Here is a 25,815-nt window from a genome sequence, read left to right as displayed (position 1 = left end):
GTTATAATTTTTGTGTTATATAAATGTCTATCTTTTGAATATTTATTTTAATGTAGATGGCCAAAGTCTGTGTCATCGCAATTTTTTATAGCCAACCAATGCCTGTGTTCGTGCACAGGCAACATACACTTTGATTGACAGTTATTGTTTTGAGTGAACCACATCCTTACCAGTCAGTAGCAACAAAGAATGGAAGGTGTTGAACACTTACGCAAATTAGTTTAACTTAATTTTATTAAAATAACATGAAATAAACAACATTCTCAGGTTTACAATAAAAAAGAAATGTACCTCCTGAAAGAGACATGGCAGACAAAATGCAAATTAGATTTCAAATAATTGTTTAAATATTAAAGACAATTGCCCAATATCCAGCTCATGATGGTTTACCCAAAGAGAAGGCTGATTAATATGTGTGGGTAACTACTGATCAGAACACTCTGCAAAGCCATGAACCAATCACATGGACCGTAGAAACATAGCCATTGCGTTTGTTAAAATGTTCAAATAAAAATCAATCAGTCATGCTTGACAAGTTGTAATGTTTTCCAGAATTAAGGAAAAAAATGATAAAAGCATGAAGATGAAGACATTGATAATAATTTCAAATCTCTATCTGATTTAAGACTATGTACAATCAAATACCCCTGCAAAACCAATAGATGGATCACAATGTTTTTGATAAGAATCATCCTAGAAGGTGGTTGTCCAGGGTGTCTTGGTCTAGGCTTCATCTCCTCTTCAGGCAGGTCAGCTTAGAGAATATCTTCTTCATAAGAAAGTAGGGCAGTCAGTCCTGTCAGACAGAAAGGTGTGCTTCACAGCTCAGAGATAGAGAGCCTCTTATTTCACTCTCTCTCAGGCATTTCCTTCACTGTCTCTGCCTCTCTGTCCCCAGGTGGGTGTGCTTTTTTTCACATATTTACATGTTCCACTAACTGCATTGCCACTCTGTCCATTGCACCCATTTTAGCAATGGAGAAAATTACCGTAGGCCTCTGATTAACCCTATAATTTGCATGAATTTCATTCACCATCAATCATCTCCAACCCAATGGGTAGTCAATATTTTTCTCTTCTCTCCATGCCAAAACAGTCACTGGAAAAACTCAGTCAGTGACTGAAATCCCATATTGATCCCATCCACCGTCACTGTCAGAGGATTCCTTTTACCCCCAGTCACTCCTCTTTTTCTACGCCATACAATGCCTTGCAAAAGTATTCATCCCCTTTGCATTTTCCTATTTTGTTGCATTGTAACCTGTAATTTAAATAGATTTGTATTTCATAGAACGGAAATACACAAAATAGTCCAAATTGGTGAAGTGAAATGAAAAAAATAACTTGTTAAAAAAACAAACAAAAAATAAATAAACTGGTGCAAACAATTACCTTCAGAAGTCACATAATTTGTTAAATAAAGTCCATCTGTGTGCCTATCTAAGTGTCACATGATCTGTCACATGATCTCAGTATACATACACCTGTTCTGAAAGGCCACAGAATCTGCAACACCATTAAGCAAGGGGCACCACCAAGCAAGCGGCACCATGAAGACCAAGGAACTCTCCAAACAGGCCAGGGACAAAGTTGTGGAGAAGTACAGATCAGGGTTTGGTTATAAAAAAATATCTGAAACTTTGAACATCCCACAGAGCACCATTTAATCCATTATTAAAAAATGGAAAGAATATGGCACCACAACAAACCTTCCAAGAGAGGGCCGCCCACCAAAACTCACAGACCAGGCAAGGAGGGCATTAATCAGAGAGGCAACAAAGAGACCAAAGATAACCCTGAAGGAGCTGCAAAGCTCCACAGCGGAGATTGGAGTAACTGTCCATAGGACCACTTTAAGCCGTACACTCCACAGAGGTGGGCTTTTCGGAAGAGTGGCCAGAAAAAAGCCATTGCTTAAAGAAAAAAAAATAAGCAAACACGTTTGGTGTTCGCCAAAAGGCACTCCCCAAACATATGGAAGAAGGTAATCTGGTCACGAGACTAAAATGTAGCTTTTTGGCCATCAAGGAAAACGCTATGTCTGGCGCAAACCTAATACCTCTCATCGCCCTGAGAACACCATCCTCACAGTGAAGCATGGTGATGGCAGCATCATGCTGTGGGGATGTTTTCATCGGCAGGGACTGGGAAACTGGTCAGAATTGAAGGAATGATGGATGGCTCTAAATACAGGGAAATTCTTGATGGAAACCTGTTTCAGTCTTCCAGAGATTTGAGACTGGGACGGAGGTTCACCTTCCAGCAGGACAATGACCCTAAGCATACTGCTAAAGCAACACCTGAGTGGTATAAGGGGAAACATTTTAATGTCTTGGAATGGTAAAAGCCCAGACCTCAATCCAATTGAGAATCTGTGGTATGACTTGAAGATTGCTGTACACCAGCGGAACCCATCCAAGCAAGAGCAGTTTTCCCTTGAAGAATGGGCAAAAATCCCAGTGGCTAGACGTGCCAAGCTTATAGAGACATACCCCAAGAGACTTGCAGCTGTAATTACTGAAAAGGTGGCTCTACAACGTATTGACTTTGGGGGGGGGGGGGGGGGTGAATAGTTATGCACGCTCAAGTTTTCATTTCTTTTGTCTTATTTCTTGTTTGTTTCACAACAAAAAATAAAAAATATTTTGCATCTTCAAAGTGGTAGACATGTTGTGTAAATCAAATGATACGAACCCCCCAAAAAATCTATTTAATTCCAGGTTGTAAGGCAACAAAATAGGAAGAATGCCAAGGGGGGTGAATACTTTCATAAGCCACTGAAGATATTTGGGTGTGTGTGTGTGTGTGTGTGTGTGTGTGTGTGTGTGTGTGTGTGTGTGTGTGTGTGTGTGTGTGTGTGTGTGTGTGTATGCTCATGCACACACGTGTATGTTTTGGAACAGGAGCAGGTAGGAGGGACAGGTTGGGTATTGTAGTTCTAGAACACAGGCAGTCTGCTATAGGTGGAAGTGAAGGCGTTAATGTCCTCAGTGTGGGAGGCTCTGTGCATGGAGGGTTCTGAGGCACTGCGGTTGATCTTAGGCAGGGAATGCTGGAGCAGCTCAATTGACGACAGGATCTGGAAGAGAGGGAGAGGAAAAGAGAGAGAGAAAGAGGGGTAGATTGGATGAGTACCGGGAAGCACTCCCATCAAATTTGGAGGCCTTTACTAGTGCCATTTGCATTAAACTCCAGAGACCTTTCAACCCACTTCAGCCAATAAAGGTGTCAAGATAATGTACAGAGAAAATTCATTAGCTAGTACCTGGGGGAACAGTGGCCTCTCGTCCTTGATTTTCTTGATGCAGTCAGCCACCAGCCTCTTCATGGCCTTAGGACAGCTCTTATAAAGCTTACTGAGGTCTGGAGACAGGTACCCCCGGCCCACCATGAAGATGATCTATAGAGGGAGAAAAAGGGTTAGAGGTCAGGGGTAAGGAATAGAGGTCTGAGACAGGTACCCCCGGCCCACCATGAAGATGATCTGACAATGGAGACAGAGATGAGGGATTACAGTGTTATTTTTTTCTGTGGAGGTCACAACCAGTCACTAATAATACCTGTGAGACAGTGCTTATGACAGAACTTGACTATGTCCCTAAGGGTAGAGGGTAGAGCTGCCGCTTTCAAGGTGCGGGACTCTAACCCGGAAGCTTACAAGAAATCATGTTATGCCCTGTGACGAACCATCAAACAGGCAAAGCGTCAATACAGGGCTAAGATTGAATCATACTACACCGGCTCCGACGCTCGTCAGATGTGGCAGGGCTTGCAAACTATTACAGACTACAAAGGGAAGCACAGCCGCGAGCTGCCCAGTGACACAAGTCTACCAGACGAGCTAAATCACTTCTATGCTCGCTTCGAGGCAAGCAACACTGAGGCATGCATGAGAGCATCAGCTGTTCCGGACGACTGTGTGATCACGCTCTCCGTAGCCGACGTGAGTAAGACCTTTAAACAGGTCAACATACACAAGGCTGTGGGGCCAGACGGATTACCAGGACGTGTGCTCTGAGCATGTGCTGACCAACTGGCAGGTGTCTTCACTGACATTTTCAACATGTCCCTGATTGATTCTGTAATACCAACATGTTTCAAGCAGACCACCATAGTCCCTGTGCCCAAGAACACAAAGGCAACCTGCCTAAATGACTACAGACACTTAGTGGGAAGGACGCACTTCACGTCCGTAGCCGTGAAGTGCTTAAAAAGGTTGGTAATGGCTCATATCAACACCATTATCCCAGAAACCCTAGACCCACTCCAATTTGCATACCGCCCAAACAGATCCACAGGTGATGCAATCTCTATTGCACTCCACACTGCCCTTTCCCACCTGGACAAAAGGAACACTTATGTGAGAATGCTATTCATTAACTACAGCTCAGCGTTCAACACCATAGTACTCTCAAACCTCATCATTAAGCTAAGGATCCTGGGACTAAACACCTCTCTCTGCAACTGGATCCTGGACTTCCTGATGGGCCGCCCCCAGGTGGTGAAGGTAGGTAGCAACACATCTGCCACGCTGATCCTCAACAGTGGAGCTCCCAGGGGTGTGTGCTCAGTCCCCTCCTGTACTACCTGTTCACCCACGACTGCATGGCCAGGCACGACTCCAACACCATCATTAAGTTTGCAGACGACACAACAGTGGTAGGCCTGATCACCGACAACAACGAGACAGCCTATAGGGAGGAGGTCAGAGACCTGGCCGGGTGGTGCCAGAATAACAACCTATCCCTCAACGTAACCAAGACTAAGGAGATGATTGTGGACTACAGGAAAAGGAGGACCGAGCACGCCCCCATTCTCATCGACAGGGCTGTAGTGGAGCAGGTTGAGAGCTTCAAGTTCCTTGGTGTCCACATCAACAACAAACGAGAATGGTCCAAGCACACCAAGACAGTTGTGAAGAGGGCACGACAAAGCCTATTCCCCCTCAGGAAACTAAAAAGATTTGGCATGGGTCCTGAGATACTCAAAAGTTTCTACAGCTGCAACATCGAGAGCATCCTGACTGGTTGCAACACTGCCTGGTACGGCAATTGCTCGGCCTCTGACCGCAAGGCAATACAGAGGGTAGTGCGTATGGCCCAGTACATCACTGGGGCTAAGCTGCCTGCCATCCAGGACCTCTACACCAGGCGGTGTCAGAGGAAGGCCCTAAAAATTGTCAAAGACCCCAGTCATAGACTGTTCTCTCTACTACCGCAAGGCAAGCGGTACCGGAGTGCCAAGTCTAGGACAAAAAGACTTCTCAACAGTTTTTAACCCCAAGGCATAAGACTGCTGAACAGGTAATCAAATAGCTACCCGGACTATTTGCATTGTGTGTGTCCCCCAACCCCTCTTTTACGCTGCTGCTGCTCTCTGTTTATCATATATGCATAGTCACTTTAACTATACATTCGTGTACATACTATCTCAATTGGGCCGACCAACCAGTGTTCCCGCACATTGGCTAACCGGGCTATCTGCATTGTGTCCCGCCACCCCCTCTTTTACGCTACTGCTACTCTCTGTTCATCATATATGCATAGCCACTTTAACCATATCTACATGTACATACTACCTCAATCAGCCTGACTAACCGGAGTCTGTATGTAGCCTCGCTACTTTTATAGCCTCGCTAATGTATATAGCCTGTCTTTTTACTGTTGTTTTATTTCTTTACTTACCTATTGTTCACCTAATACCTTTTTTGCACTATTGGTTAGAGCCTGTAAGTAAGCATTTCACTGTAAGGTCTACACCTGTTGTATTCGGCGCACGTGACAAATAAACTTTGATTTGATTTGAGAGAGACAGAGAGACAGAGAGAGAGAGAGATACTAGATAGAAATAAGTAAATTTATGCCAGTGGCTGAAACTGGGTCACACAATCTTAGTTATTGTAACGGCAGCCTTCCTCCTCTTCGTCTGAAGAGGAGGTGTAGCAGGGATCAGACCAAGACGCAGCGTAGTTCGTGCTCAACATATTTAATTAAGATGATAAACGTGAACACTTACACAATACAAAAATAACAAACGGGGCAAACCGAAACAGTCCTCTCTGGTGAAACGAACACAAAGACAGGAAACAACCACCCACAAACCCCAACACAAAACAAGCCACCTAAATATGATTCCCAATCAGAGACAACACAAAACACCTGCCCCTGATTGAGAACCATATTAGGCCAAACATAGAAACAGACAAACTAGACACACAACATAGAATGCCCACCCAGCTCACGTCCTGACCAACACTAAAACAAGTAAAACACACAAGAACTATGGTCAGAACGTGACAGTTATATTTGATTTGTTAAAATCAAACAAGGCAGGACAGGTCAAGGGCCTATATTTGTCCCTACATTTAGCACAACTGAAATAGAGACTACCATGGTTTTAGAGATGGCTGTGTGGCAGGCTGGGTTTACCTGGTCTCTGTTGGCTATCTGTGAGTATGGCAGCTCTCCCGTCATCAGCTCATGGAGGACAACACCGTAGGAGTACACATCAGACTGGAAACTATAGGGCATGTTGTCCTGCATACGGATAACCTCAGGAGCCTGAGAACAGATGATAGAATAACAGACAAACTTGTTTAAATTGATTTCATTTTTAATTCCAGGAACCATAATGATTACATCTCAAAGGTGTGGCTTCTAAGTTTCATTTTCAAAAGAGACAAGTCAAACGATGGCTGGAGTGCACAGCCACCAAAACGAACACATTTTCCCAGATTAAGAAACTGCTCCCCTTAACCCAGGGGTGGGCAATTCCAGTCCTCGGGGGCCTGATTGGTGTCACAGTTTTGCCCCAGCTAACACAACTGACTCCAATAATCACCTAATCATGATCTTCAGTTTAGAATTCAGTTTGATTAATCAGCTGTGTTTGCTAGGGATGGAGAAAAAGTGTGACACCAATCAGGCCCTGGAGGACTGGAATTGCCCACCCCTGCCTGAACCCCATGTCTCAGGCCCAAACTCAACAGCAACGAAAGTAAGGTATTTTTTCTTCTAGTGTGACATTGACATTTTCCTCTTACTGACCATCCACAGTATGGACCCTGAGGGTTGCTCCACCTGGTGAGAACCACTCCACCTGGCCTTGACCGTGGCCAGACCAAAGTCTCCTATCTTCACCGTCAGGCCCTCATGTAGGAAGATATCTGTACCACTGTCAAGGAAGCAGAGCCGTGGCAGACTGCTGAATCTGTGAAAAATACTACGACTCTGAACTCATACATCATTTGTCTAATTTCAAGCCAACACTATTTTCTATTCAGTTGTCACAACAAAGTGACAGAGCTTAAAACAGTGAAGAAAAGGATACTGTTTGACTTCATGTCCCGGTGGATGATGTTTTTGGCGTGCAAATAGCTGAAAGAAAAATATAGTGAAAATGGGAATTTACGACATTTCAGTTGCATGTTAATAATACAATAATAAACATAATATCCTTCTAAAGCTATCACCTTTTTATAGCGTCAATCTAAAGCTAACACCCTTGTAAACCTAGTATTCCTATAGAGCTATAAGTAGCACCAATCTACACCTAAGCTTGTCCTTGCTGTGTGGACTCACTCCATGCCCTGAGCTGTCTGCCTGGCGATGTCTATAAGCTGGAACATCTGGAAGTTGGTCTCCTGGACGTGAAGGTGTTTGTAGAGGCTGCTGCCCTCACACCACTGGGTCACGATGGCCAGGTTGTCCTTCGTCATGTAGCCCATGAACAACAGGATGTTGACGTGCCGCGTTTTCCTGCGGCCAAAAAGAAGGAGAGAGAGACATACAGACAGCGAGAGAGCAAGAGTGAGAGAGCGATACAGGAAGAGGAAATCACCAAAACAAAGATGAGATAATGCTGCATGAAGATAATCTACCAACAATAAACACATAAGATCAATCTATTGCTCTCTCTAAAGTGATGAATACAATAAGAATATCACTATAGGGCAACAGAAAGCCTAGTGGTTAGAGCGTTGGGCCAGTAACCGAAGGGTTGCTAGTCAAACAAGGTGAAGAATCTTGAGCAAGACACTTAACTCTATAGGGGTCGCTGTTAATAATGGCAGACCCAAGTCATGACACCACTCTCTGAAAGTGTCTCAGTGGGATTTGGGATATGCAAAAAACACATTCCCAATTAATACACACTTGTACATGTGTGCAATAGGAGAAATATAAGCACCCACCAAATTATTATTATTATAGTTCTCCTCACTACTCTCACCCTCTCTTACCTAAGGACAGCCACCTCGTTTCTGAAGGCCTGGAACTGCTCTGGCGTGGGGTCAATCACCTTTAGGATCTTCACCGCTACGTCACCTACAACAGACAAACAACGTGGTACAGAAACTGTCTAAGCTGCTGTGTGACTATGTAGACTAGGCTCAGTACAAGTGTTCAAGTCAACTCATACGCAGGATTGGAAGATCCAGAACTCCTCACAAATCTTTGTAGACCTTCGTAACAGCATAACCAAGCATTACAAGCATTGTGTTTATCCAACAGGTGCAATCCAAAAGCATGCTCACCGTGCCATTTCCCTTTGTATACCGTTCCGAAGGAGCCTGAGCCGATACAGGAGTGTAGCACCACTTCACTGGCCTCAATCTCCCAGTAGTAACTGGAGTCCCGCTTGTCCCTCGGACGCTGCAGTGGGATTGTCAATATAAGGCCACATTCTCCATCTAAAGTAGATCTTACATACAATTCACTTATGCAGTTATTCCTACACTCTTACAAAAAAAGGTGCTATCTAGAACCTAAAAGGGTTCTTCGGCTGGCCCATAAGAGAACCCTTTGAAGAACCCTTTTTGGTTCCAGATACAACCATTCTGGGTTCCATGTAGAACCCTTTCCACAGAGGGTTCTACATGGAACCCAGAATGGTTCTACCTGGAACCAAAAAGGGTTCTACCTGGAACCAAAAAGTGTTATTCTATTGGGACAGCTGAATAACCCTTTTGGAACCCTTTTTTTAATGTAGGAATTAAAAGTACTATTGAGATGCTATTCATTCACAGTCAGTGTACAAACTACAGGGGCTGTCTAACTTACTATTTTGTGTTTCTCCTGAGTGTTGAATGAAGGAGCCCTTTCTCGTCTGTCTGGAGCTGGGGTGTTAGACTGGGACCAGCCTGTGGGACTCTGGCTGGGGGAACTCCCGCCTAGGAAGGGAAGATGGACCAATGGTATTTAGGATGGCAGGTTATGACAGAAAGTGTTGTTGTGGGATGTTGTGCATGTTTCCATTAGCTTAGCAGAAACTGTGCCACTCATGTGAGGTAACCACCTTTTAAAATCTTACCTGAGTCATGATTACGCATTGCTTCATGATTACGCATTGCTTCCTAGGAAAACACAAAACAAAATATTCTTTCAGATTTGTACACATATCAAATGAACACAAGTTATTCAACAGTTTCATCATTCAGTTAGATACATAAACTATAAAAGCATGTGGATACTAGTCTGTTGAAAGGCATGCCATGTTATTTATCACACAACACTCTGACACTCTGCCTCCTAACCTTGTCTGGGCTCTCTGACGTCGCCTCAACAAAAGAGTTGGAGAAGCGAATAATATCTACTCTCCTCTTCAGCCAGAAACACCTGCACCATGAGCTAGGGGAGGTATTCAGATCATCTAGCTACTCCCCATCAGGGCACACCACAGTGGGACAGGAAGGAAAGGGAGACGAGGAGAGATAGTGCTACCCAGGTGTTACATTTTGTGGGCATATTAGATACAGCATTCAAGTTATCATTTTTCCAAATACACGGGTATGGAAATTAATGAATCAGAAAGGAATACAGTAAAGTGCAGGATATAAAAAGTGAAATGAAACAAAGAGAATAGAACACAATCAAGGAAATCATGCAAAGTAAATTGTAATCATGCTAGATTAATTACTTAGTAGAAAGAATAAGGGGGGGGGGGGGGGATTACAGAAGTTACGCAGAGAAGATGTTTGAGATTCCTGGCGTGTAAGAAGGGCCCGATCGGGCAGGGAGGTTATTTTAAGATGGGCTGCCTGGACCTCCAGGAGTCCCTGGGGACCCGCCTGGTGTGTTGTTACCTCGATCATGCTGCTGTCGACGGGCAGGGTGGTGCTGACCATGTGGACGTTGGGCGTGGAGGTGGAGCGCTGCCTCTGGGACAGAGCGCCCACCGTGGGTGGGTAGGGGGCCGTGTAGTTGAAGGCATGAGGGGTGGAGCAGCGGTGCAGAGAGCTGAGGGGTGAATACAGGGGCAACATCAGGCTTAGGAAAAGTAGGGACACTGAACACAACACAACACATTAAGTGCATCAGTAAGATAGAATAGTGTCATGGTTTTGTCATGAAAATTGTTTGGATAATCAAGGATCAAATATTATTACCATGATTGAATAATTACTATTTTTGTTTATCTTAGTCTGAGATACCATTGAGTGGCTCTTCTAATGCAAAAAATTATAATAATTCACACACAAGATAATTCTACAACTTCTTACAATCAATCTCACAGGGGTGTAGTGGATGGCAGCTTGTCAGTTTCATTTCTGCCATTATGTGACATTTTTCTCAGGCACACCCTAGAACACCCTCACTATGTGACATGGTTAGAAGGCAGTTTCTGTTTCAGGCAGTGACAGTTTGACACTACATCTCAAAATCTATCCTCTACTTTCTTGATAGTTGACCAAACACAGTCCTGCACACATTGAGATTCTACTAAATTCAATAACAGGAAAATGTTCTAGGTATTAGGATTTCCATTCTACAAATACTACCCCATTCACTAGGGGAAGTATTTCAACCTCAGTGTTTGCCAAGTATTTGCTATGATGTTACGCTACAAAGCTCACCAGTCAAAGTTAGCACAAATCCTACCAAGACAATTCACATGGTACAGATGTGGGATCTTAATTTGAACAGCAGCAAAAGAATCCTACAGCAACAGGATTTTAAATGTCACACTTTTCCGCCGATGTAACGTTTAATCTGTGATTAGGCTATTAGCTGGCCAAAATTGGGCTACATGAAAAGTGCAATTCTGCTAATATAACCATTTGTTAGTGCGGTAGATTTACATATATTTCTGTGAATTTATGTAAATCTCGACGCTCATCTGCATTTCCTGCAGCGCAAGAAAATTCTCAGCAACAACAGAGTAATCAAATTAAGATCCAATATCAGAGTAGTACAAATTTCACAATAACTTGAAGGGAAAGGATATGGTTTTTAATTTCTTGCATGTGTCATGCTTTTCTAGGAGCCTATGCAACTCATGCTTACTAGTTAGCCTTTTCAGAATGGTGGTAGGTGACAATTCTCCTTGCACTCTCATTAAAGTTCTTGTTGATTCAGTGATGCTTAGTGTGATGCTGGTCTTGGTTCACTGCTGACTGGAAAGTATATTGTACTGTCAGTTGCTGGTGAAAGTGGCACTCCATGCGAGTGACATACCATAACAGCACTCAAAATGTATTAGACCACACTTCTAACCCTGTAAAGCACTCTATGAGAACAAATCCCCCTTTTGGCCAAAACAGGACTTTGTTTTGAAGAGCATTTGAGATTGTTCTGCACTGAACAACTTGATACTGTGTGCGAGATAATTTGGCAACGATCTGAGTGCTTTTAAACTGTTATAAATGCTTCTGAAACAACAGCCTCATTTCACACCTCTGGTTACATCATAAAGCTGGAGACAAAAAACAGGCATTGATTCGGTTTGAGGCCTGGGTTAAGGTGCTTTACAACTTACAGCTGCATCAGCTGAGGGCCAGTCAAATGGCAACCAAAGAACCCTTAACATTTGGCCACCATTACCTCTGAGAGCCAAGGACTTAGTAAACCTTACTGTACTGTAGTTAAATCAATTACAACCACACGCAACCCTTAGCCGTCATTAAATGGTAAATCAAGAGGAAGACTTTGGCTGTACTTCTGTAGTTATTTGATTGCTGATGTTCTGTTGCTGCCTGGAGATAGCCTTGCTCACAGTACCAGGGTGAAAGAGGTCCATGGGACCAGTATCACTCATGGGTCGGAAGTGATAGGTCAGAGTTCAAGAGCAGGAGAGGTGGCTTTACCTGCTGGGGAGTCGGGACAGCGATTCTCTCATTCGCCGAGAAGTAAGAGGAGGAAGAGATGGACCCCCACTTTCACCTGGTGTCGGGAACAACCTAGAGAGAGAGGGAGAGGGAGAGAGAGAGAGTTTCAAGCTTTATTAGTCATATGTACAGGATACACATGGTATACACTGTCCAACGAAATGCTTAATTGCAGGATCCTTCTCAACAATCCAACATAAATAAGAAACAAAAAATCTACAAGTGTATCTCTTCATGGCCAGTGATAGCCATCTACAAATGTATCTCTTCATGGCCAGTGATAGCGATCTACAAATGTATCTCTTCATGGCCAGTGATAGCCATCTACAAATGTATCTCTTCATGGCCAGTGATAGCCATCTACAAATGTATCTCTTCATGGCCAGTGATAGCCATCTACAAATGTATCTCTTCATGGCCAGTGATAGCCATCTACAAATGTATATCTTCATGGCCAGTGATAGCGATCTACAAATGTATCTCTTCATGGCCAGTGATAGCCATCTACAAATGTATCTCTTCATGGCCAGTGATAGCCATCTACAAATGTATCTCTTCATGGCCAGTGATAGGAATCTACAAATGTATCTCTTCATGGCCAGTGATAGCCATCTACAAATGTATCTCTTCATGGCCAGTGATAGCGATCTACAAATGTATCTCTTCATGGCCAGTGATAGCGATCTACAAATGTATATCTTCATGGCCAGTGATAGCCATCTACAAATGTATCTCTTCATGGCCAGTGATAGCCATCTACAAATGTATCTCTTCATGGCCGTGATAGCCATCTACAAATGTATCTCTTCATGGCCAGTGATAGCCATCTACAAATGTATCTCTTCATGGCCAGTGATAGCCATCTACAAATGTATCTCTTCATGGCCAGTGATAGCCATCTACAAATGTATCTCTTCATGGCCAGTGATAGCCATCTACAAATGTATCTCTTCATGGCCAGTGATAGCCATCTACAAATGTATCTCTTTATGGCCAGTGATAGCGATCTACAAATGTATCTCTTCATGGCCAGTGATAGCCATCTACAAATGTATCTCTTCATGGCCAGTGATAGCCATCTACAAATGTATCTCTTCATGGCCAGTGATAGCCATCTATAAATGTATCTCTTCATGGCCAGTGATAGCCATCTACAAATGTATCTCTTCATGGCCAGTGATAGCGATCTACAAATGTATCTCTTCATGGCCAGTGATAGCCATCTACAAATGTATCTCTTCATGGCCAGTTATAGCGATCTACAAATGTATCTCTTCATGGCCAGTGATAGCCATCTACAAATGTATCTCTTCATGGCCAGTGATAGCCATCTACAAATGTATCTCTTCATGGCCAGTGATAGCCATCTACAAATGTATCTCTTCATGGCCAGTGATAGCCATCTACAAATGTATCTCTTCATGGCCAGTGATAGCGATCTACAAATGTATCTCTTCATGGCCAGTGATAGCCATCTACAAATGCTTATTTTTGAAATATGGAGATCTAAAGCCTGCATGCAAAACAATGCTCTATGTAAATATCTATCTTGAATGCAGACTGAGAGCACCACAATCATGTATCTTACTTAGCTCTTTTGTTAGTATGTTCCTTATATTGTTTATTCACCCATTGCTGTATACTTGTACTGTTAATATTTATATTGTTTTGTAAGTGTTCTTGCTATTCAATACAAACAGTTAGGTGTTAGCAGCCATTTTGATTTGTGCTGCACAGTAGAGGAGACTTACAGGAGCTGTCTGATGTTGCTCCAATCCACACACATCGTGGGCACTTTGGTGCTGCAATGCTCATGGAATTTGTAGCCACATGTTTGGCAACGGAAACCGTTCAAAAGGAACTTCTGGCATATATCGCAGAAGGCCAACTTCAGAAATGTTTTCCGAACCTGAAAGTTAAAGAGGAAAATTAAGTATTTCATTATTTTCCAGCCGATGCTAACGGCCTGGGTAAACAGTGTAAAATCCTTTATGGCAAGGGTGTCAAGCATATGGCCATTCAATCCAGACCGCGGATTTTTGTTTTTTCAATGTTGTTTTTGGGGGGGGGGGGGGCGATATTAAATCGACATTGAAATGACAAAAAAACAAATCGAAACTGTGTAGAAATTTATAGTCCCTACATTTACAGTTGACGTCGGAAGTTTACATTCACTTAGGTTGGAGTCATTAAAACTCGTTTTTCAACCACTCCACAAATTTCTTGTTAACAAACTATAGTTTTGGCAAGTCGGTTAGGACATCGACTTTGTGCAGGACACAAGTAATTTTTCCAACAATTGTTTACAGACAGATCATTTCACTTATAATTCACTGTATCACAATTCCAGTAAGTCAGAAGTTTACATACACTAAGTTGACTGTGCCTTTAAACAGCTTGGAAAATTCCTGAAAATTATGTTATGGCTTTAGAAGCTTCTGATAGGCTAACTTACATCATCTGAGTCAATTGGAGGTGTACCTGTGGATGTATTTCAAGGCCTACCTTCAAACTTAGTGCCTCTTTGCTTGACATCATGGGAAAATCATAAGAAATCAGCCAAGACCTCAGAAAAAAAATTGTAGACCTCCACAAGTCTGGTTCATCCTTGGGAGCAATTTCCAAACGCCTGAAGGTACCACGTTCATCTGTACAAACAATAATACGCAAGTATAAACACCATGGGACCATGCAGCCGTCATACCGCTCAGGAAGGAGACGCGTTCTGTCTCCTAGAGATGAACGTACTTTGGTGCGAAAAGTGCAAATCAATCCCAGAACAACATCAAAGGACCTTGTGAAGATGCTGGAGAAAAAAGGTACAAAAGTATCTATATCCACAGTAAAACAAGTCCTATATCGACATAACCTGAAAGGCTGCTCAGCAAGGAAGAAGCCCCTGCTCCAAAACCGCCATAAAAAAGCCAGACTACGGTTTGCAACTGCACATGGGGACGAAGATCGTACTTTTTTGAGAAATGTCCTCTGGTCTGATGAAACAAAAATAGAACTTTTTGGCCATAATGACCATGGTTATGTTTGGAGGAAAAGGGGGAGCCTTGCAAGCCGAAGTACACCATCCCAACCGTGAAGCATGGGTGTGACAGCATCGTGTTGTGGGGTGCTTTGCTGCAGGAGGGACTGGTGCTCTTCACAAAATAGATGGCATCATCAGGATGGAAAATTATGTGGCTCTATGGAAGCAACATCTCAAGACATCAGCCAGGAAGTTAAATCTTGGTCACAAATGGGTCTTCCAAATGGACAATGACCCCAAGCATACTTCCAAAGTTGTGGCAAAACGGCTTAAGGACAACAAAGTCAAGGTATTCGAGTGGCCATCACAAAGCCCTGACCTCAATCCTATAGAAAATTTGTGGGCAGAACTGAAAAAGCGTGTGCGAACAAGGAGGCCTACAAACCTGACTTAGTTACACCAGCTCTGTCAGGAGGAATGGGCCAAAATTCACCCAACTTATTGTGGGAAGCTTGTGGAAGGCTACCCGAAACATTTGACCCAAGTTGAACAATTTAAAGGCAATGCTACCGCATACTAATTGAGTGTATGTAAACTTCTGACCCACTGGGAATGTGATGAAAGAAATAAAAGCTGAAATAAATCATTCTCTCAACTGTTATTCTGACATTTCACATTCTTAAAATAAAGTGGTATCCTAACTGACCTAAAACAGGGAATTTTTACTTGGATTAAATGTCAGGAATTGTGAAAAACTGAGTTTAAATGTATTTGGCTAAGGTGTATGTACATTTCCGACTTCAACTGTATAGTCTTTTCACTCTGTCCAGCTTGCTAACCGCTCCCTAGACAGTCAGGGACCATCAAAAATACAAAAGCGATGGATAGAGGACTATTTTGTGCAAATACTTACAACAAGGAAATATAATACATTTTAAGAGTGGCCCTCCGGACCTCGGTTAAGACCGAATGCAGCCCGCGGGGTAAAATGAATTTGAAACCCCTGCTTTATGGGTTACTTACAAAGTTGTGCGTCGTCAAGGGGACATGATCTAAGACTTTCACCAGCAGTTCTTCCCCAATTAGTGAGGTAGAGTCGGTATTCCAATCCATACGTGACTTTTTACTGTTAGAAAAGGGACATGACACATTAAGTAAGGTAACAAATACTAGAGAGCACAGACTGACACAACCAACCTTTACAAGACAAGGTCATTCAACATGTCTTAGCCTGAAAGGTTGTATAGCTGCAGAATTATTTTGGAGCAAAAAATAAAACACTTTCTTACAGCATCATATGGACCTACCTCAAGGTAGAAGTTGCCCCTAACCACAGATCTAGGATCAGCTTGCCCCACCCCCTCCTAGCTTTTAACCTTAGGCAGGTGAAATAATACCTCACCCTATATCAGTGGTTAGGGATCATTTCACCTACACTGCGGAGATCCAGTGACACCCCTCTGATCCCCCAGAGCCCAGAGCCCAGAGCATACCTCCTCTGTCCTGGGTGCAGTCTGAAGACAGCACAGCATTCCGGTTGCAGGCCCCGCACCTTCAGCGCTTTGATCAGGCAGCTGTGCAGGGTCATACCTGGCCTCACATTCACCTGAGGGACCACAACTAAAACACTCAACAACAACAACAACAACACTTACTGGGACCAGTGAAAACACAAACATGTGCATAATATATTATCTTTTGGAATAATGGTATGCCCTTTGGTCTGTGTATGATGATGACAATCAATTTAGGTAGCAATTTTCCACTAACAGACTGCCACACTGCACTTAGGTGACTCAGTTAATTAAGCCCCCACTCAAACAACATTAGTGCAGCAGTGTATTGTTGCTTCCATAATCCCACTCCCTCACCGTCCCCTAAACTACTGTATTTCATTGCTTCCATTTGTTTAGTGTCCTTAGATGTTTTGAAAGGCTCTTCAAATGAAATGTATGATTAGTAATGTACTATTATTATTATTGTTCTAATGGACTCACCACTGTGCGCTGCTGGTTGGGGAGGTAGACGCGGATGGTGCTGCTGGTCTTGGAGTCGGGGATCTTACTGTCGTCGGAGGAGCGGCGCTGGGAGGGGAAGCCCTGCACCATGGTCGGGGAAAGGCAAGGGCCCTCGAACACAGAGTCCTTCATCCCAAAGCCGTTGCTCAGGGTCTTCCATGCTCCCTGGAGGTGCTCCATCAGCAAACACTGGTGCTCTCAGCGCTCTGGGGACATAGTGGGAGTCAAAGTGTTGGGTTGAAATTCATCATATAGCAATGTTTACACAGTGTCTGTCTTCATTCCCTCACAACTCCCAATACATTTCATATTCTGAAAACTAGCTGAGAAAACTAGAAAGGAGTCTACCTGGTAGTAGTAGTGGTAGTAGCTAATAGGATTTGACAGTCCTCCAAAACATTCTGTGATTTTATTTGACCATGGGAAAAAGAGTACTGTCAATACAGCAATGGTCCTATTAGGGCTGTGGCGGTCATGCCATTTTGTCAGCCAGTGACTGTCTAGCAAATAACTGCCGGTCTCACGGTAATTGACCGTTAATTAACATAAACACATTTGGCATCTCCTGCCTTCCACGCATGGCCTACAAGACACTGATGCAGACCTTTGGAACATTTTAAAAAGTCTAATAAATCAATTGAATATAGCCTACACCATCACAATAAATCCATGACTTATTTTAGACAGGTCTAACGAAATATGATACGAAGAAAATGTAGTCTATTTCAGATGTCCTTAGGCCCTAATATGGCTATGCCATATGGCTGTGGGCTACACTAGTTCATTTAGCAGACAAAATTTGCTTAGAATTCCGTGGCATTATTTTATAGTATTAAGAATACAACTGAACAAAGCTGAATAAAATAGAAAGGATATTTTCTCCAAACTATTTCTGAGGGAGCGCGCACATGAGGCTATTCTGTTTAACAAAGAAACTGGTGCTCCTATATGCCTAATTTAGAGTTATTTATGCAACTTTAACGGTTATTCAAACATTGGGCAATATGTTTGGATTTTTTATACATTCTAAAGCTGCATGATGCGACTCTCATGATGATTTCACAAAAGTTGCATGAAAGGCATGAACTCTGCTTTGTTTTTTGTGCAAGATGTACACTCTTCATCTGTCTCTCATTCCCAATTTCACAAGCACTTGATGATGCCTTGAATATTCCGGCCCTTTGCGGCCAGTGCTCGTTGTGCCCTGGTTTGAATATAATAATTATAATTCCCTTCTCCCGGCTGTGTGCTCCAAAGCACCACTCACTCACATGGCTCTCGCAGATATCTAAATTCTTATTAGCCAATGCCCGTCAAGTGATCAGGTCCTTCTCACAGGCATCTCAGCTCCGAAGTAGGCTACAAGTGAAGACAGACATATCGGGGACGCAACTGCGCACATCCTTTTTATCGAATTCTGAAGCGCATATTGAAGATAGAATAACTGTCCACATTTACTTTTTCGTCAGCCAACAAGATGAGTAGGCCTAACAAACAGCAAAAGCACTAGCCTATGCCCATCTACTATCCCCCATAGTACAAAAGTTGACCTATTCTATTGGTCAACTTGTCCTTCTGTGTGAGAAATAAATATTCCAAACATAGTCTGGGACAGCTGTGGGATGCGATAGATCCCAAAATAATGCAACCACTCTCATCAAAAAAAGTTTAAAAGCAACATGGCTGATGCAACAGATCAGAACGTTTAGCTTAAAATGTTGATATCCTATTAGGCTATTTCTTCACATCATAAGCGCAGCAATGAGCACACGGTAGTAGGCTTTAAGCCGCAAATGTTACAAAATGCAATGAACTAGTGTGAAAACACCATTCTCAAAAGTGGCCGCAAATGTGATTATGCATGTAATGCTTTATTATAAAGGGAAATTATCTTCCTCAAACTTGAAACTCAAGCATTGCCTATGTATTGTATGCCAGTTAGGCTCTACATCGGTTGTAAAGTGGATTCATGTGCTTAATTTTAAGACGTTATTGTGCCACTTTAGTTGTGATACAAACCTTACCAAAACATATAGGTCTATGGGCTAGTCTACATGAGGTGTGCGACTATGATTTGAAAAATTCACAAAAAAGCCATGTGTTGTTTCTGCCCATACTGCATACAAGCTGGGCATCATTCACAAGTGATAATATACACTACATGACCAAAAGTATGTGGACACCTGCTCGTCGAACATCTAATTTCAAAATCATGGGCATTAATATGGAGTTGGTCCCCCGTTTGCTGCTATAACAGGCTCCAACTCCTCTGGGAAGGCCCTTCCACGAGATGTTGGAACATTGCTGCAGGGACTTGCTTCCATTCAGTCACAAGAGCATTAGTGAGGTTGGGCACTGATGTTGGGCGATTAGGCCTGGCTCGCAGCCGGCATTCCAATTTATTCCAAAGATTTTTGATGGGGTTGAGGTCAGGGCTCTGTGCGGGCCAGTCAAGTTCTTCCACACCAATCTCGACAAACCATTTCTGTATGGACCTCGCTTTGAGCACTGGGGCATTGTCATGCTGAAAAAGGTCAAGGGCCTTCCCAAAACTGTTGCCACAAAGTTGAAAGCACAGAATCGTTGAGAATGTAATTGTAAGCTGTAGCATTATGATTTCCCTTCACTGGAACTAAGGGGCCTAGCCCGAACCATGAAAAACTGCCCCAGACCATTACTCCTTCTCCGCCAAACTTTACGGTTGGCACTATGCATTCCGGCAGGTAGCGTTCTCCTGGCATACGCCAAACCCAGATTTGTCTGTTGGACTGCCAGATGGTGAAATGTGATTCATCACTCCAGAGAACACGTTTCCACTGCTCCTGAGTCCAATGGCGGCGAGCTTTACACCACTCCAGCCAACTCTTGGCATTGCGCATGGCTATCTTAGACTTGTGCGCTGCTCGGCCATGGAAACCCATTTTATGAAGCTCCTGACAAAGTTATTGTGCTGACGTTGCTTCCATAGGCAGTTTGGTACTCAGTTTGGTACTAGTGAGTGTTGCAACCGAGAACAGACGATTTTTACGTGTTACGCGCTTCAGCACTTGGCGGTCCTATTCTGTGAGCTTATGTGGCCTACCACTTTGCGGCCGAGCCGTTGTTGCTCCTAGACGTTTCCACTTCACAATAACAGCAATTACAGTTGACCAGGGCAGCTCAAGCAGAGCAGAAATTTGACGAACTGACTTGTTGGAAAGGTGGCATCCTATGACAGTGCCATGTTGAAAGTCACTGAGCTCTTCAGTGAGGCCATTCTACTGTCAATGTTTGTCTATGGAGATTGCATGGCTGTGTGCTCGATTTTATACACCTGTCAGTAACGGTGTGGCTGAAATAGCCAAATGCACTAGCTTGAAGGGGTGTTGACATACTTTTGTGTATACAGTTGAAGTCGGAGGTTTACATACACCGTAGCCAAATACATTTAAACTCAGTTTTTCACAATTCCAGACATTTAATTCAAGTAAAGATTCCCTGTCTTAGGTCAGTTAAGATCACCTCTTTATTTTAAGAATGTGAAATGTCAGAATAATAGTTGAGAGAGTGATTTATTTCAGCTTTTATTTCTTTCATCACATTCCCAGTGGGTCAGAAGTTTACATAGACTCAATTAGTATTTGGCAGCATTGCCTTTAAATTGTTTAACTTGGGTCAAATGTTTCGGGGTAGCCTTCCACAAGCTTCCCACAATAAGTTGGATGAAATTTGACCCATTCCTCCAGACAGAGCTGGTGTAACAGTCAGGTTTGTAGGCCTCCTTGCTCTCACACGCTTTTTCAGTTCTGCCCACAAATTTTCCATAAGATTGATGTCAGGGCTTTGTGATGACCACTCGAATACCTTGACTTTGTTGTCCTTAAGTCATTTTGCCACAACTTTGGAAGTATGCTTGGGGTCATTGTCCATTTGGAAGACCCATTTGCGACCAAGCTTTAACTTCCTGACTGATGTCTTGAGATGTTGCTTCAATATATCCACATAATTGTTCTCCCTCATGATGCCATCTATTTTGTGAGGTGCACCAGTCCCTCCTGCAGCAAAGCACCCCCACAACATGATGCTCCCACCCCCGTGCTTCACGGTTGGGATGATGTTCTTCGGCTTGCAAGCCTCCCCCTTTTCCCTCTGAACATAACGATGGTCATTATGGCCAAACAGTTCTATTTTTGTTACATCAGACCAGAGGACATTTCTCCAAAAAGTACGATCTTTGTCCCCATGTGCAGTTGCAAACCATAGTCTGGCTTTTTTTATGGCGATTTTTGGAGCAGTGGCTTCTTCCTTACTGAGAGGCCTTTCAGGTTATGTCGATATAGGACTTGTTTTACTGTGGATATAGATACTTTTGTACCTGTTTCCTCCAGCATCTTCACAAGGTCCTTTGCTGTTGTTCTGGGATTGATTTGGATTTTTCGCACCAAAGTACATTAATCTCTAGGAGACAGAATGTGCCTCCTTCCTGAGCGGTATGACGGCTGCGTGGTCCCATGGTGTTTATACTTGCGTACTGTTGTTTGTACAGATGAGCGTGGTACCTTCAGGCATTTGGAAATTGCTCCCAAGGATGAACCAGACTTGTGGAGGTCTACAATTTTTTTTCTGAGTTCTTGGCTGATTTCTTTTGATTTTCCCTTGATGTCAAGCAAAGAGGCAGTGAGTTTGAAGGTAGGCCTTGAAATACATCCACAGGTACACCTCCAATTGACTCAAATGATGTCAACTACCCTATCAGAAGCTTTTAAAGCCATGACATCATTTTCGGGAAATTATCCAAGCTGTTTAAAGGCACAGTCAACTTATTGTATGCAAACTTCTGACCCACTGGAATTGTGATAAGGTGAATTATAAGTTAAATAATCTGTCTGTAAACAATTGTTGGAAAAATTACTTGTGTCATGCACAAAGTCGATGTCCTAACCGACTTGCCAAAACTATAGTTTGTTAACAAGGAATTTGTGGAGTGGTTGAAAAACGAGTTTTAATGACTCCAACCTAAGTGTATGTAATCTTCCGACTTCAACTGTATAGTGCATCTGTGACCAACAGATGCATATTTGTATTCCCAGTCATGTGAAATCCATTGATTAGGGCCTAATGAATGTATTTCAATTCACTGATTTCCTAATATGAACTGTAACTCAGTAAAATCGGTGAAACTGTTGCATGTTGCAGTTATATTTTTGTTCAGTGTAGTATCATTGATAATATATGATTTATAGTGTATGGTTACATTTAATTTGCTCTTTAAAGACCTAACCTTTGGAATGACTTCAATAGCAACAGTGAATCTATTAAGAGATCTCTCAATAATCGTTCTCACGACAGCACATTGGTAATACTACCATATCAAACCTTGATGAGAGACCAAATGGATAAAATTAGCTGTAGAATAGATCAAATCTCAGTCCAAATCATGCCCAGCCTATTGTTTTTTTTCTTCTTCTGATAGTGGATATAACGTTGAAGATCTGACGTTGTTTCAAAGGTACAAATCCAACATATGTTATACAAGATTTGCCTATGTTGAAAATTGGTTACCATGATGACATAATACTGTGGTTAAAATGTCACCCTCAAAACACTTTTTGCAAATGCAGTGTATTGTCCACATAGATTCTACGTCAAAATACCTTGACAAATGATGTTGAAACAAGTTGATTCAACCAGTTTGTGCCCAGTGGGTTATAACTACATATTCCATCTTTCAGAAAAAGTAGAGATGACAAATGCCAACGTGTTATAGAATGAGAATAGAATGTGTTATATGCAATGCATTTACATTTTACAAAATAAGTAAATATATTTGTGCAGGAGAATAGTGGTAGAAATGGCTCAACACAGTCCTCTAATTTAAAAGTTTAGAGTCTATTTTCAACTTTTCCTCTAAACATAGATTGAAATAGCATAAACAATGCCACGCTGTCTAAAATATGACAGTAGCCTATCTAGGGCCTTTTTCCGAACGATCCAAACTCCTTCATCAACCGAAACTTTAGACAGATCTATCACCATTTCCCTATCACATTAAAATACACATATTTGTTCTACTGACTCCAACAAGACTCACAGTGATCTGACTCGTGAGAAAGACGACAGCTGCAATCCAATTTTGTGCAGAATTAATGGCACTGCCAGAGCAAACTCACCAACATAAGCTAGAAAACTTCAGCTCCGCCATAACTTGAGAAAAATGTGGAGTCGATGACATCGTCATATTTGCAACGCATTCAGAAAGAAAAAAAGTAGCGGGTTATGATCAATCCAAAATGTTTAGCCCGGAAAGAAAGTAACAATGTATCAAAGTATCAAACCATGAAATAATAACCCACATGAAAGGAACCCCGATGTGTTACTCAACCAACCCCTAAAAAGATCTTTAGCCTTCCTTTCATTACTTACCCTGGGTGAGAGAAAAAAAATTAAGCCTACAAGTTCAACAGACACCTTCCCAAAGTCACATGTGAATGACACTCTACAACCGCCCGCTTCTATTTGCCTGATGCCAAATTAAAACTTTAAAAAAGTGGTTGTAGTTATGTTGTCGACATACCAATCAATATTTACGGCGATAAACAGAAGGTGAAAGAGTTTAAGTTCATGTCGTGCGCCTGCCTGACGCCAGTGACTGAAACAGGACCCCACAGTCATAACAAGAATTTCAGCCATACAACTTACTGCGCAAAAATGAGGACACAAATTTAAGTCAGCCCACCAACTCTGACACTATGATATTTACTTTTTATGTGAATAACTAGTGAAAAGTAAACAAAGTCCAAAAAGTGGAGGTGTAGCTTAATAGAAAACAACCACAATTATGTTATTAATGAACTTTGAATGTGTGATGGAGGTTGGGCACTGACAAACAGCACACAAATTAGACAAGATTTAGCCTAGCTATAGGCATTCAGAATGATTAAAATGTGTTGAGATTGCAATAGGCAGACTTTTCACCAAAATATAAGTCATTCTATCAAAACTTCAAAACAAAAAGGACATTGCTCAATTGCAAACATCTGTGCAATATAAGGTGAATCAGCATAAAATGCAGGCAATTATATTATTCAATAATTTTTGTAGACTATATGCTTATATTCAGTTGCAGAATGAGAAATCCATCAAAAGAATAGAAAGCACCCCATCATCTGGTAAAAAGAAGGCACTACCCATAGCCTAGTTCAGAGAGCATCTACAATTACGCTATCTTTTCAGGCCTGTCTATTAGATTTTTGACAAGAGATTTAAAAATCTTGGTTACTTGATATAGATAAAACCTGCTTGTTGACTTGAAATAGATAAAACCTGCATGGTGATTTGAAATATATAAAACCTGCAAATCATTTGAACTTAAATGTACTGCATCTATCTTATTTGAGACATGCTGTTCTCATCATGAAATATAGTCCTTTCTCATAGCAAAGAACAAGCTTAAAGGTGTTTGCTCTTAAATGGAGCAATAGGATCTTAGGGTCCTATCTTACCTTCAAACCTTCTACTCACCATGTGTTCAAGATCAGGTCCCCAGCCAATGGTCTCCTGAGGTAGATTACGACATCAAAGAGCCCAGAGTTCTATTGTGGAGAAAGATCAGAGCTTTGGTGATGTGGCTCTCCTCACCAGCACAGACCAGCAGCCTGCTCTCCTTAATGCTATGGACACACATTGAATGTATGGGCAGATGACATCCTTATAAAAAAGCTAAAATCATCCTAATTTTATAGTTGCATATCATATCCTCTCTCTCCTGTCAAATGCTCACCATTTTCTGATCATATATTTGATTTAATCTCCATTCCAGCAACTACCTAATTCATATCCTGACAGCAACAAATACCAGGAAATACCAACACAAGCACTTTGTAAGCAGCCTAAGAGGAAGAGGGCAGGGCTTTATCACTGTACGATCTTAAGGTATCCCATTAGGATGCAGTCTAATCATCCACCCCAGTGCAACGTCAGCTACAGTGTTGGGAGGAAAACAGAAAACCATTATTTCAGGGGAAAGTGTCCAGTCACTGGTATTCACTAAACCAAAACGATGAAATTCAAGAGAATTTAGAGAATCTAGAGTTTTGAAAAACAATGTATTGAGGGTTTCAATATCCCACATCACCCTAATGAAATCAGCCTATCCCTTCCATGTTCATGACTGTGCAGGCCACCTTAAGATATGGATTATTGCATCTTTCCCACTTATTGATCTGACCATGCACTCAGAGCAGTGAGCTGAAATGCTTAGCCTCCATGATTCAGTGTAATGTCTGTCTCACTGAGCAGCACTGTGTTCAAATAGCCGATCTATGATGCAACCTCTGTGTGGAACGGGATGGGTCAGTTTGCATCCATTTATCCCATACACTAATATTCTTACACTTTATAGACCCTTTTACCTTCTATCAAAATTATCCAAGGTCATTGGCTATGCTCAATACTGATTACCAAATAATTGTATTTGATTGTTTACCTGCATGCCCACGAGAAGATTGGTGTCAGTCAACACTGATACATAATATGCATTTTAGCCTACATACAGCTCTTTTAATGTGATATTTGGAGGTGGAAAGCTATTAGAATATATCCATAGAGGAATGATAAGTTCTTAGACTACATGATTGTATTAGGCTATAATTGTAGCAATTCTACGTGTAATATATGGCAAATTAAACATCAAAATATGACAATATGAGATCACCTTTGATTTGACAGCAGACAGCAGG

The 25,815-nt window shown here is 42.2% G+C and overlaps 1 protein-coding gene across 8 annotated transcripts; it reads right to left on the bottom strand.

Moving 5' to 3' along the window:
* Positions 1-216: 216 nt before the first annotated feature.
* On the bottom strand, positions 217-25,809 carry LOC129860992 (RAF proto-oncogene serine/threonine-protein kinase-like). Of its 8 annotated transcripts, none has more exons than XM_055931989.1 (18): positions 25,791-25,809; positions 24,599-24,669; positions 17,078-17,304; positions 16,574-16,686; positions 16,104-16,206; positions 13,855-14,012; positions 12,083-12,175; positions 10,082-10,235; positions 9,310-9,352; positions 9,060-9,169; positions 8,534-8,651; positions 8,240-8,324; positions 7,581-7,757; positions 7,330-7,376; positions 7,047-7,165; positions 6,429-6,560; positions 3,266-3,400; positions 217-3,079 (listed from the first exon to the last, which is right to left on the bottom strand). In XM_055931989.1, the coding sequence occupies exons 3-18, from the start codon at positions 17,276-17,278 to the stop codon at positions 2,939-2,941; spliced, it is 1,929 nt and encodes a 642-aa protein (XP_055787964.1). In that variant the 5' UTR covers positions 17,279-17,304; positions 24,599-24,669; positions 25,791-25,809; the 3' UTR covers positions 217-2,938. The 8 variants fall into 8 exon arrangements, with proteins under 8 accessions (XP_055787964.1, XP_055787965.1, XP_055787969.1 ...); XM_055931990.1 differs by lacking the exon at positions 25,791-25,809 and adding an exon at positions 24,858-24,932; XM_055931994.1 differs by lacking the exons at positions 24,599-24,669; positions 25,791-25,809 and adding exons at positions 9,533-9,652; positions 23,248-23,754.
* Positions 25,810-25,815: the final 6 nt, after the last annotated feature.

Source organism: Salvelinus fontinalis, chromosome 8 (assembly GCF_029448725.1).
Source record: "Salvelinus fontinalis isolate EN_2023a chromosome 8, ASM2944872v1, whole genome shotgun sequence".
Taxonomy (NCBI): Eukaryota; Metazoa; Chordata; class Actinopteri; order Salmoniformes; family Salmonidae; genus Salvelinus; species Salvelinus fontinalis.
The sequence above is the reverse complement of the archived record's forward strand: the minus strand, read 5'-3'. Positions and strand labels throughout refer to the sequence as shown.

Bases quoted from the DNA above. Each gene is read 5' to 3' on its own strand.
- LOC129860992 (XM_055931994.1), bottom strand. From the start codon at position 17,278: ATGGAGCACCTCCAGGGAGCATGGAAGACCCTGAGCAACGGCTTTGGG. The intron at 9,170-9,309 runs GTAAGATTTTAA...TTCCCTTCCTAG, and splicing joins AATGCGTAATCATGACTCAG to GCGGGAGTTCCCCCAGCCAG. The intron at 3,080-3,265 runs GTACTAGCTAAT...CCTCTCTTCCAG, and splicing joins AGAGGCCACTGTTCCCCCAG to ATCCTGTCGTCAATTGAGCT.